General features: G+C 43.9%; 2 protein-coding genes across 3 annotated transcripts in view; both read left to right on the forward strand.

Moving 5' to 3' along the window:
* Positions 1–13,764, forward strand: part of cps1 (carbamoyl-phosphate synthase 1, mitochondrial) — a 730,040-nt gene that overhangs the window by 599,500 nt on the left and 116,776 nt on the right. The gene's annotated exons all lie outside the window — the stretch shown is intronic.
* The window catches only part of trpm2 (transient receptor potential cation channel, subfamily M, member 2), a 179,330-nt gene that overhangs the window by 70,530 nt on the left and 95,036 nt on the right, over positions 1–13,764 (forward strand). For both annotated transcript variants that reach the window (XM_043693432.1, XM_043693433.1), the window contains 3 exons: positions 5,915–6,061; positions 6,819–6,948; positions 11,368–11,513. In XM_043693432.1, the coding sequence (XP_043549367.1) occupies positions 5,915–6,061; positions 6,819–6,948; positions 11,368–11,513 (423 nt within the window). The remainder of the gene's footprint in view (positions 1–5,914; positions 6,062–6,818; positions 6,949–11,367; positions 11,514–13,764) is intronic.

Genomic DNA, 13,764 nt, shown 5'->3' on the forward strand with positions numbered 1-13,764 from the left:
TCCTCCTGGGATCAGATACGGCGGAGGCGGAGGAATTGGGGATATGGGATGGCATTTTTGCAAGAGATAGGGTGGGAAGAGGTGTCATCCAGGTAGCTGTGGGAGTCAGTGGGTTTGTAAAAAAATGTCAGTGTCAAGTCGGTCATCAATAATGGAGATGGAGAGGTCCAGGAAGGGGAGGGAGGTGTCAGAGATGGTCCAGGTAAATTTAAGGTCAGGGTGGAATGTGTTGGTGAAGTTGATGAATTGCTCAACCTCCTCGCGGGAGCACGAGTTGGCGCCAATGCAGTCATCAATGTAGCGGAGGAAGAGGTGGGGAGTGGTGCCGGTGTAATTATTCTGGATTAGTGGTGCTGGAAGAGCTTTCTGGATGAGTGGTTGTTGCAAGTTCTGGGATTTCGATGTTTCAGTAAGGACAGAGAAGATGGTAAAAGGGGAGGGGGTGATGTGGCATTTATAATCAAGGGTATATTACAGCAACTGAGGACTCATCCACTGAGGTAGTTTGGGCTGAGGTTAGAAACAGGCAAGGAGAGATCACCCTGTTAAGAGTTTTCTATCGGCCTCCGAATTATTCCAGGGATGTAGAGGAAAGGATAGCAAAAATGATTCTCAATTTGAATGAGAGTAACATGGTAGTTGTTATGGGGGACTTTAACTTTCCCAATATTGACTGGGAATACTATAGTTCAAGTAGTTTAGATGGGTCAGTTTTTCTTCAATGTGGGCAGGATGGTTTTCTGACACAGTACGTAGACAGGCCAACAAGGGGCGATGCCATTTTGGATTTGGTACTGGGGAATGAACCTGGCCAGGTGCTAGATTAGGAGGTCGGTGAGCACTTTGGTGATAATGACCACAATTTGGTTATTTTTAGAATAGTCATGGGCAGGGATAGATATATACTGCAGGGAAAGAGGTATAACTGGGGGAAAGGCAATTATGATGCATAGAATAGGGAAGGAAACTGCAGGGGATGGGCACAATTGAAATGTGGAGCTTATTCAAGGAACAGCTGCTGCGGGTCCTTGAGAAGTAGATACCTATCAGGCAAGGGGGTAGTTGTCGAGAAAGGGAGCCGTGGTTTAGTAAAGAAGTTGAAACTTTTATCAAGAGGAAGAAGGTGGTTTATGTGAGGATGAGGCATGAAGGATTAGTTAGGGGGCTTACGAGTTATATATTAGCCAGAAAAGATCTAAAGAAATGGCTAATAAGAGCCAGGAGACTTGAGAAGTTGTACATCCGTAAGGGGAATGGGAGACTGTGATCTGGGAATAAAATGTGAGGGGATTTGAGGCAGTGAAGAGCTGGTTTGTGGTTATTCATGATTGAGGAGTTGGGTGTTGGTTACTCAGGAGAGTGAGTGAAGAGAAAAGATTGGTTACTCAGGGGAATAAGTGAAGAGTTGGGATTGGTTATTCGAGAGAGTGAGCAAAGAGCTATGATTGGTTATTATAGAGTCATAGAGATGTACAGCACAGAAACAGACCCTTCCATCCAACTTGTCTATGCCAACCAGATATCCCAACCCAATCTGGTCCCACCTGCCAGCACCCGGCCCATATCCCTCCAAACCCTTCCTATTCATATACCCATCCAGATGCCTTTTAAATGTTGCAATTGTACCAGCCTTCACCACTTCCTCTGGCAGCTCATTCCATACACATACCATTTTCTGCGTGAAGAAGTTGCCCCTTAGGTCTCTTTTATATCTTTCCCCTCTTACCCTAAACCCTCTAGTTCTGGACTCCCCCATCCCAGGGAAAAGACTTTGTCTATTTATCTTATCCATGTGTTTTAAAAAAAATTCTCAAGGTCAGGTTCGTAGGAGAGTAGTCTGACACAGAACAAACGACCAAGAGGCGAGTCTGCTAGAATATGAGCATTTTATTCCCCGCAGCGCCGCCACAACCCGGTCTCATACTTACAACGGGTCTGGCTTATACTCACTCTACATGTTACCGGAACTGGGAGCCGTCAGTTCTCGTAGAGCGGTTGCCAACAACCCACGCTCGGCGGTTAAACGTAACCCCGGAGCAGACTCACCGAACTGGAGACTTTTCCAGCTGATATACTCTTTTCCAGATATAAACATTCATGTGAACAGCAGAGCAAGGCTAAAAAACACATTCCATTCTGGTTACATACAGATAAGAAGATTCACACGGGGAGGTGTGTAATAAGATTCACACGGGACTAAGCAACACCTCCATTCCGGTTAGATTCACACATGTATTGGGACATAATTTTTAACCGTTTCACCACACCATGCCCCTCATGATTTTATAAACCTCTAGAAGGTCACCCCTCAGCCCCTGACGCTCCAGGGAAAATAGCCCCAGCCTATTCAACCTCTCCTTCTAGCTCAAATCCACCAACCCTGGCAACATCCTTGTAAATCTTTTCTGAACCCTTTCACGTTTCACAATATCTTTCCAAAGGAAGGAGACCAGAATTGCACGCAATATTATAAAAGTGGCCTAACCAATGTCCTATACAGCCACTACATGACTTTCCAACTCCTGTGCTCAGTACTGTGACCAATAAAGGAAAGCATATCAAACACCTTCACTATCCCATCTACCTGCGACTCCACTTTCAAGGAGCTATGAACCTGCACTCCAAGGTCTCTTTGTTCAGCAACACTCCTTAGGACCTTACCATTAAGTGTATAAGTCCTGCTAAGATTAGCTTTCCCAAAATGCAGCACCTCACATTTATCTAAATTAAACTCCATCTACCACTTCTCAGTTCATTGGCCCATCTGATCAAGTTCCTGTTGTAGACTGAGGTAACCTTCTACACTTGTCCACTACGCCTCCAATTTTGGTGTAATCTGCAAATTTACTAACCATACCTCTTATGCTCACCTCTAAATCATTTATATAAATAATGAAAGGTAGTGGACCCAGCACCGATCCTTGTAGCACTCCACTAGTCACAGGCTTCCAGTCTGAAAAATATGGAGAATGAGTTAAGAGTTGGGATTGGCTATTCTGGAGAGTGAGTGAAGAGCTATGATTGGTTACTTTGGAAATTGAATGTGCAGTTGGAATTGGTTGCTTGTACAACCAACAGTGTGAGGGTGAGCAGATCATGTTACAATTGTTACCTTAGTGATAGTTGCTTCAGTGTGCAGCCAGAACTCAGCTCTTCTTTGGATTGTTCAGGCCATCTTGGAAGGTAGATGACATCAGGTTAATATCTCATTAGAAAGTGGCAGAAATTTGCACTATTTGCCTGGGAAGCTAAGTGAGAAATGGAACTAATCTCTTTCAAAGAACCACCACCCTGAAAACAACAAATGCTGGAGATCACAGCGGGTCAGACAACATCCATGGAGAGAGACCAAGCTAATGTTTCAAGTCTAGATGGCCTGTTGAATAGTCATTTAGACTATTCAACAGCTCTCGCTCTATGGATGCTGTCTGACCCACTGTGTTCTCCAGCATTTGTATGTTTTTAATTGCAGATTCTAGCATCTGCAGTAATTTGCTCCTACATTGTGCAAAATAGCCTCATTGCTTTAATTCTATGAACTGCTGGGATTGGTGGGAAAGGCCACAAATCTTCTGTTAATGGCCAAACAGCACACCAAGATATCTTGATACTACATGATGGACCTGTGCAAGCATTGACAAGGTGATGCTGTGACTATTATTGATGTTCCCATTGCTCAATGCTGGGGCCTCAGCGATTCACGTCAATGTTATCTGGAGAGAGCCAGCACGGTGATGATACAAAGCTAGATGGGAATGGAGACTGCACAAAGATATAGATGGGTTAACTCTGTGAACAACTTGGAAAACAACATATGATGTTGCAAGGTGGGAGATTGTTCAGTTCAGCTGAAAGAATGGAAATGCAGATGTCTTTTGAAAAACTTTGAAACTTTGGAATCTTGATATTCGAAAGGTCTTGGGCGTTTTCATCCAAGGGCCACAGAATCATCATATGTGTACAGATTGGGAAAGTATGTAACATATTGGCCTTTAGTCAAAGAGAGTGGAGTGCAGAATTAAGGAAGTCTTGTTACAATTGTGTGGGGGCTTTGTTGGGACTACATCTAGAAAACTGTATGTAGTTTTGGTCTCATTTTTAAGAAAGAAGAGACTTTCACAAGAGATGGTACAGCGAGGTTTCCCTAGATTTGTTCCTGGGAAGAGGAAATGGTCCTGGGATGGACGGGAGTAAATTGCATTAGTTTTCTATGGAGTTTCGAAGAATACGAGATAATTCCATTGAAAAATTCCAAATTCTAGTGGGGAGTAACAAGGATGTCACTGACAGGTTCTTTACCTGTAGCTGGGAAATTGAGAATATTGGGACTTAGCAGGGTAAGAATACTGGTCACTTAGAAATGAGAAACATTTGCTTCGCTTGGAGGATTATGTATATTTGATGTTGCCCGCCCCGAAGAATGTCAATGCTGCATACAAACAAGCAACAACAGTAGGTCACTCAGTCCTTCGAGCCTACTCTGCCATTCAATAACATTGTGGCTGATTTAATTTTAACTTCAACTCTCTTCCTGCACATCCCCAAAAAATGTTCATTACATTGGTAGTTAAGAATCTATCTACCTCTACCTTAACAATATTTTAAAGATTCTGCATCCACTCATTCTTGAGGAAGGGCATTCCAAAGACTCTCAATCCTCTCGGCAAAAGAAAATGTCCTCATTTCTGTTTTAAATAAACATCCCAGTATTTGTAAATGATGACCCCTAGTTCTGGATGACTTCACAAGAGGAAATATCCTTTCTACATTCACCCGGTCAAGTTCCCTCATGATCTTATATGTTTCAATTAAGTCACCTCTGACTCTCCTAAACACCAAAGGTTACATGCCTTGCCTGCCTAGCCTTTCCTCATAAGGTAATCCATTCCTTCCAGGTATTAATCTAGTAAGCATTAACATTGTTCCTGAAGTACAGTTACCAGTACTGTACACAGTACAACAATGTCCTGTATAATTGAAGCATAACTTCCCTACTCTGGTATATAACTCCCCTCACAATAAAACATTACATTCTATTAGCTTTCCTGATTACTTGCTGTACCTGCATACTAACCTTCTATCATTCATGCACCAGACCTCTGCAACCTCTCACTCTTTTGATACTTTGCTTCTTTTTAATAATTCTTCTTGCCAAAATGAACAGCTTCATACTTTTCCACCTTACACTCCAGTTGCTTCATTATTGAGTGTATTTAAGACCAGGATAGACATTCAGTTTCTGTCTCTGACAGAATCAAGAAAATGGGGAGGGGCATGGACAACAGAAGTAGAGTTGAGGCAGTGTCGAAAAGTGTGGCGCTGGAAAAGCGCAGGAGGTCAGGCAGCATCCAAGGAGCATCAGGAACATGGTGGAAGGCTTTCCTCATCTCCCCTCCCCTCTCACCTCATCCCACTTCCAACCCTTCAATTCAGCTTTCTTCATGTCCCCTCCCCCACCCCACCTCACCCAAGATCCAAATCTCCACTCGGCACTATCTGTCCATCTTCCTCCCCACCTGTCTGTTCCATCCTCCACTCCAACCTATCACCATCACTTCCCACTTACATGTACCTATCGCCTTCCAAGCTATCTTTCCCCCAGCACCAACGCCCCTCCTGTTTATCTCTCAGCCCCCTTCCGCCAACCCTCCACATTCATGATGCTACCTGACCTGCTGTGCTTTTCCAGCACCACACTTTTTGACTCTGATCTCTCACACCTGCAGTCCTCTCTTTCTACAGAGAGTTGAGGCAGATGATCATCTTGGATCACACTGAATTCTAGAGCTGACTCAAGGGCTCAAATGACTTCCTCCTGTTCCTGTTCCAGATATTCTGAAACATCCGTTGTGATGGGTATTATTTTGCAAATGATCCAGGAACCTGCTGCAATGCTTTATTGTTTCAATCCTAGATCCTGCCATCAAGTCTCCAAGAGCTGCACACTTACTCCCAGGAGAGTGGGATCTGTGAACAGGAAGTTGAGAATCCAGAGCGTGACCTTTTCATCTGGGCCATTTTGCAGAAACGCAAGGATCTGGCATCAATTTTTTGGGTGCAGGTATAGACATTTCCAACAGAAACACAACATTCAGGTTCCAGCTCCAAGCTGCTTAATCAACCATTTTCATTGCCTGTAGACCCTGGCACTTTCTGAAGGTCAGGATAGTGGACTGGTTTGAGATTGATTTAAGACTATGATTTGAGACTCTTAATCCTAGATCTTCATTGCATTCAAGTTCCACCATCAGCAGAAGCAGGATTTCAATCCAGGACATTCAGTGGGTCAGTAGATTAAAAGTCTAATGATAATACCACTAGGCCATCCCCTCCATGCTTACAAATGACTCCAGACCAGAGCAATGGGGTCAACTCTGAACTGCTCTCTGAAATAGCCCTAAGAAGCCGCACAGTTCAAGGGGAGTTGGAAATCCTGACATTGTCACTGGTCAGATACCTTTAATGAAGTCAATCATGGTAAGGAAGCAGAAGTAAAGGAGAACATTGTGTCCCAAAATTCCTCCTCTTTCCTTCCTTCAGCTGCAGTGACAGGATGGACAGATGACCAGTTCCAAAACCCCTCTTCAACCCTGGTTTCTTGGGCTGGCCTGGCTTCAGCCCTTGGTCCCATTGATCATAGCGTATCTCTGCCAATGTTACAGGAACAGAGCAGGACTAATCATGAGAGATTAATTTCCATGGCCTGATCTTCAGCACAGATAACACCATGTGTTGGTGAAGAAAATGACATGGCTGTTGTTTAGATGTAATAATTTGGATTAGTGTCCTAAAGACATTGACTGTTGTGTTTTTGCCAGGCAATGGACAGCATCGATGCATCACTGGTCGCCTGTAAGATCCTGAAGAAGTTGTCCTGTGAGGAGAATGACACAGACTTATCTGAGGAAATGGAAGAATTGGCCCAGGAGTATGAGAATCGAGCAGTAGGTAGGTTGGCGACTGAGTCAGGTTTGGTCTCTGTCTTGTGAGCAGACAACTCATGGCTTCCTGCACATTCCATTTTGAAGCTATCCCTAAGGAACAGCTTCTTCTACTCTTGTTGTTTTATGTTTGTGTTCCTTCCTCAGACAATATGGAAGGATTCATTGAATGGTTAAATCTGACAGCTGAAGGGCGACACATTGGCTCAGTAGTTAGCACTACTGCATCACAGAGCCAGGGACCCAGATTTGATTGCAGCCTTGGGTCTCTCAGTGTGCACATTCTCTCCAGTTCTGCATGTGCTTTTATCAGATGTTCTGGCTTACTCTCACAATCCAAAGAAATGCAGGGTAGGTGTACTGGCTATGCTAAATTGCCATAGAGTCCAAGCATATGCAGGCTTGGTTGGTTAGGTGCAGGGCGATGTCTGGGTGGGATGCTCTTCGGAGGATCAGTGCAGACTTGATGGGCTGAATAGCCTCTTTCTGCACTGTTGGGACTCTATGGAACCTTCCTCACCAACTGATGGAGATTTGGAGGATGTTGTTTGCTACAGCAGGATGGTGTGTGCTCCAATATCTTGTAGTTGAGGATCTCATTGGTCATGGGAATACTAGATTGCCTGGACAGAAATCAGAATTTGGAGATAAGCTGAATTCACCAGAATAAAAGAACATGAAAAGGGTACTGGTCTTATGATAAGAGATACAGGAGACAAGATTTCAGAACTAGTGTTAAAATTCAGTCATAGGGTGTGGGCATTTGTCACTGGTCATGCATTTATTATCCATCCCTCATTGCCTTTGAGAAAGTGGTAGTAAGCTGCTTTCTTGAACTGCTATTGTTCATGTGCTGTAGGTAGACCCACAATGTCATTAGGATGGGAATTCCAGGATTTTGACCCACTTTTCTATGTGATACATTTCCATGCCAGAATATGAATGGCTTGGAGAGGAACTTGGAGCTGGCGGTGTTCCCATGGATCTGCTGCCCTTGTCCTTCGAGATGGAAATGGTCATGGGTTCGGGAGGTGCTGCCTCAGGATATTTGGAGAATTCCTACAATGCATCTTGTAGAAAGTTCACACTGCTTATACTGGTGGTAAAGGGGATGAGTGTTGATGGTGATGGATATGATGCCAGTCAATTGGACTGTTTTGTCCTGAATGGTGTCACACCTCTTGAGTGCACTCATCCAGGCAAGCATGGATTATTCCAAAACATTCAGGACTTGTGCTTTGTGGATAGACAACAGAGTTTGGGGATGTCAGGAGATGAGTAATTCAATGCAAGATTCACAACCTCTGACTTACTCTTAAAACCATTGTATTTATTTGGGTAGTCAAGTTCAGTTTCTTGTCAATGGAAACCTCCATGTTGTTGATAGTGGGGATTGAATGTTAAGGATTGATGGTCAGATTCTCTTTTGTTGGAAACCAAAAGAGAAAATGCTGGAAAATCTCAGCAGGTCTTGCAGCATCTGTAAGGAGAGAAAAGAGCTGATGTTTCGAGTCTAACTGACCCTTTGTCGGTTCGACTCGAAACGTCGGCTCTTTTCTCTCCTTACAGATGCTGCCAGACCTGCTGAGATTTTCCAGCATTTTCTCTTTTGGTTTCAGATTCCAGCATCCGCAGTAATTTGCTTTTATCACTGTTGTTGGAAATGGTCATTGCCCACCATTTGTGTGGGTGAGATGTTACTTGCCACTTGTCAGCCTGAGCCAGGCTACTGTCCAGCTGTTGCTGCATTTGAACATGGACTGTTTTCACATCTCAGGAGTAACAAATTGTGCTAAACCATCAGTGAACATCCCCACTTCCACTAATAATGGAGGGGAGATCATTGATGAAGCTGCTGAAGGTGGTTAGGCCTAGGGCACTACTCAGAGGAATTCCTGCAGGGATGTCAGGAGTTGAGATAACTGGTCTCCAACAACCACAAGCAGCTTCCTTTGTGCCATGTATGATGCCAACAAGCAAAGAAGTTATCCCTGATTCCCAATGGTTCCAGTTTTGCTCGGGGTCTTTGATGTCAAACTTGGTTAAATTATGCTTTGATGTCAAGGACTGTCATTCTTACTTCAATTCTGGAATTCAGCTCTCCTGACCATGTTTGAACCAAGGCTCTAGTGAGTTAAGGAGCTGACTGGCCCTGGCAGAACCCAAACTGGGCATCACTGAGGAGGTTATCGCTGAACAGGTGCTGCTTGATAGTACTGTTGGTGATACCTTCCATCACTTTACTGATGATTGAGAGTAGACTGATGACTAGATTGAATTTGTCCTGCTTTTTGTGCACCAGACATAAGAATCATGGAATCCCTACAGCGTGGAAAAAGGCCCTTCAGCCCAGCAAGTCCACACCAATCCTCCAGACCCATTCCCCTCTTACTCTACATTTATCCCTGACTAATGCACCTAACCTACATATCCCTGAACACTATGGGACAGTTTAGCATAGCCAGTTCACTTGACCTGCATGTCTTTGGATTGTGGGAGGAAACTCGAGGACCCAGAAGAAACCCACACAGACACGGGGAAATGTGCAAACTCCACACAGACTCCCAAGGCTGGAATCGAACGCGGGTCCCTGGTACTGTGAGGCAGCAGTGCTAAACACTAAACCACTGTACCGCATCAAGACATGCCTATAACTGGGCAGTTTTGCACATTTGTTAGGTAGTTGCCAATGTCGTACCACACTGAAACTGCTAGATTAGGTGCATGGATGATTCTGTAACACAGAATAAAGCCTTTTTTAGGTGTAGAATCAGTGAGGGTTTGACCTATATTCTGCAAGAAGGATGTTGAGAGAATGGATGATGCATTACAAATCACTTGACTGCTTTGTCACCTGAGGAAATACAAACACCATGAGAAACCTGAAAAAGTGGGGACATTTTCATTCAGATAGTGGAATAAAAAGCAGTTTGACAGGGGTGTTTAACATTATGAAGGAACAGAAAGAGGCAATAGATAGAGAATCGGATAGTTGAGGGTTGACAATATTGGGGCATGTCATTGCAAAATGAGATGCATGGAAATCTAGAGAAATATCTGAGAAACAGTGGCTGTGGAATGATTTCGTGAGAGGAGAACAGACCATGTTAAAATTGAAGAGTTGATTAGAAAGATAGAAAAAAGAATCAAACTGGATATATGGCATTCAGAGACTCTGAATGGATGGGATACTGGCATGGTGGCATAGTGGTTAGCACTGCTGCCTCACAGCGCCAGAGATCCGGGTTCAATTCCCACCTCAGGCGACTCTCTGTGTGGAGGTTGCACATTCTCCCTGTGTCTGTGTGGGTTTGCTCCGGTTTCCTCCCACAATCCAAAAATGTGCAGGTTAGGTGAATTGCCCGTAGTGTTAGGTGTAGAGGGTCTGGGTGGGTTGCGGATCAGTGTGGACTTGTTGGGCCAAAGGGCCTGTTTCCACACTGTTGGGAATCTAATCTAATCACAATCGAGAGAGTATTGGACAGCCTTTAACATTTTTTTTTAGATTAGATTAGATTACTTACAGTGTGGAAACAGGCCCTTCGGCCCAACAAGTCCACACCGACCCGCCGAAGCGCACCCACCCGGACCCATTCCCCTACATTTACCCCTTCACCTAACACTACAGGCAATTTAGCATGGCCAATTCACCTAACCTGCACATTTTTTGGACTCTGGGAGGAAACCGGAACACCCGAAGGAAACCCACGCAGACACGGGGAGAATGTGCAAACTCCACACAGTCAGTCGCCTGAGGTGGGAATTGAACCCGGGTCTCTGGCGCTGTGAGGCAGCAGTGCTAACCACTGTGCCACCATGCCGCCCACATTTAGTCCTTTGTAAGTAATTTCCTAGGTAAGGGAGATTCAATGGCAATGTTGCTGAACTATTAATCCCAACAATATATAATATGTGAATCCAGCCATGCATTTTAAAATTTGAAATCAGTTTGAAGAAATCTAACCATGATGTCGTGTTAATTTCACCAGAACCTGCCTGTTTCACTGATGGAGTTTTGGGAGTTCTGGATAGTATGTGACACAAATCCACACAGCAACATGGTTGGCTTTTAACTGACCTCTGAAGTTGTCTTGAGAACTGTAACAAACTGCTTATCATTGGCTTAAAAAAAAAAGTCTTCTCAGCACAGCTGGTGATGGACAGTTCATGTTGGCTTTCTGGTGCCAGTTACCTTCTGAGGATAGAGTTTTCAAAAAGGGAATGTAAAAAGGACAAAGTTCAACTTGTGCAGTGCAATGCAGACTGTACAGTGTTGTTGTCTTAAAGAGTCTAGCATGGCCATTAGCTGTGAAACACTGTTGACATGGTCAAATACTCTCTTGTAACTACAATCGAATTTACCATTTAAGGGCAATTGTAATTCTTTTCTGTGTCTTGATTTTAATTGTTCTCTCTTTGACAAAAGGGTTATTCACAGAGTGTTACAGGAAACACAGTAAGCGAGCACAGAAGCTGCTGATTCGGGTATCGAGTACCTGGGGGAATACAACTTGCTTGCGTCTGGCGTTAGAAGCTGAAAGCCAGAAGTTCATGGCACTTGGAGGTGTTCAGGTCTGACTCCAGTCTGGTTTGGCAACTGAGATGATGCACTTGAGCAGGGAGTGGGATTAATTAGATGCTTCATTGTTCAGTGCATTAGCTGGGTCTTTGGGTTAACTGAATTGCCTCCTCGTATCTTACAGCCATTTTCACCTTCCAGCCCAATGTAATCTTTCCAAAACTCTACTCTCCTCAGATCCCCTTGTGTAAGGAGCTTGCAATTACATAGCACTTTCCACAACCACCAGACAATGCGAAGCACTTTACAACCAATGATGTAGATGTGTGGAAGTGTAGTTCTTGTTGTACTATACTGTGGGAAAAACGAGAGCCAGGCCTGTATTCGGCAAGATCCCACAAGCAATATGCAGCATTCACTGTCTTTGAGATGCTGATTAATGGTGAATCTTAGTCAGGGCACCAGGGATAAGTGCCTTGTTGTTCCCAAGAATTATACCATGGAATTTTTCTTTACACCAACCAGCGATGGCAAATGGAAACAAGGGTGGGGATAGTCTAATGGCATTACTGATACAGTGTTAGTCCAAAGACCCAGATAATGTTTCAAGGACGTTAGTTCGAATCATGCCTTAGCTGAAAAACACACTTGATTCACCAGTGCCTTTTTGGAAAGGAAACTGCTACATTTACCTGGTCTGGTCAATGACTTCAGCAATGCGGTTGACTTTTTAACTGTCCCCTGTCATGAGAATAAATGTTGGCCCAGCCAGCAATGCCTTCATTCCATGAATTAAAAGAAACAAGTTATCAATTCATCCAAAAGGCATCCAGCATGCCCTCAGGTTTTCTGTTCAAGGGTGAGGTGAGACTTGAACCCACAGCCTTGATACTCAGAGATGAGAGTGCTACCAACTGAACCACAGCTTTGCACCAGAAGAGGCTGTTCACTGAAATCATGGATACTCAGTGGCCTAACTCCATATACTTTACCATTTCTATTACCTCCCATTAACAAAACTGTAGTCTGTTGTAAAATGAGTACTAAATCTAACTACAATTTCATACTTACAAATTTCACTCATGCAATTATAATTTTGAGATTATATTCTGGAATCTTGCCGTTCCAAGTGTAAGAAGTGCTTTTTTTTTGCTATCAAAGCCTATTTGTTACTCTCAAAACCTTGAGACTTTGATTAATCACCCCTTACCCTTTGACTGTTCTGTGTTTACAGCCTTAATTTGTGTAATTGCCTGCAATTTAAACAATTGTGTCAAAGAATTGTTTTGATAAATCTGAATGACTCTGACCCAGGTTATCAAGCAGTGCCCAGAACTGCTCACCACAACAACTCAAGATATGCTTAAAGCAGCATTTTGTCCAGTTAAAGCATGATTCCCATAAATTTCTATTCTTGTGCTCTCCAGAACAAAGACTAACAATCCATTCGGTTTTCTGATGATTCTTGTACCTATCCGTAACATTTTACTGACCTGTACACCTGATTTGGCAACGTACCTTGTTCTAGCCCTTTTGGGACCAACCTGAATGACTCCACATTTGTCAAGTCTATCAGTATTGCCTGTATAACAACCCTAGTATTTCTCTTCGACTATATTGCTTTACATTGTTGGCTCATTCATTGATAAATGTGACTAGGCAACTTCCTATCTAGCCACCAACCTCTCAGGTATTGGGCAGATGCAAGTGACTTTCCAAACTGAATTATGAGGGCAAAATAAAAATCCCAAATTGTCGTTCTTTTCTTTGAGTCCAGAACTAGAGGGGCATAGGTTTAGGGTGAAAGGGAAAAGATATAAAAGAGACCTAAGGGGCAACGTTTTCACACAGAGGGTGGTACGTGTATGGAATGAGCTCAAAGTTTATGAGAAGATTTGTAGCTCGGGTGCTCGTTGCTGTGGTTCTGTTCGCCGAGCTGGAAGTTTTTGTTGCACCCTGTCTAGGTGACATCCTCAGTGCTTGGGAGCCTCCTGTGAAGCGCTTCTGTGGTGTTTCCTCCGGCATTTATAGTGGCCTGTCCCTGCCGCTTCCGGTTGTCAGTTTCAGCTGTCCGCTGTAGTGGCCGGTATATTGGGTCCAGGTCGATGTGTTTGTTGATGGAGTTTGTGGATGAATGCCATGCCTCTAGGAATTCCCTGGCTGTTCTCTGTCTGGCTTGCCAGGGAATTCCTAGAAGCATGGCACCCATCCACAAACTCCATCAACAAACACATAGACCTGGACCCAATATACCGGCCACCACAGCGGACAGCTGAAACTGACAACCGGAAACGGCAGGGACAG

The sequence above is a fragment of the Chiloscyllium plagiosum genome, chromosome 7 (genome assembly GCF_004010195.1).
Source record: "Chiloscyllium plagiosum isolate BGI_BamShark_2017 chromosome 7, ASM401019v2, whole genome shotgun sequence".
NCBI classification, from domain to species: Eukaryota; Metazoa; Chordata; class Chondrichthyes; order Orectolobiformes; family Hemiscylliidae; genus Chiloscyllium; species Chiloscyllium plagiosum.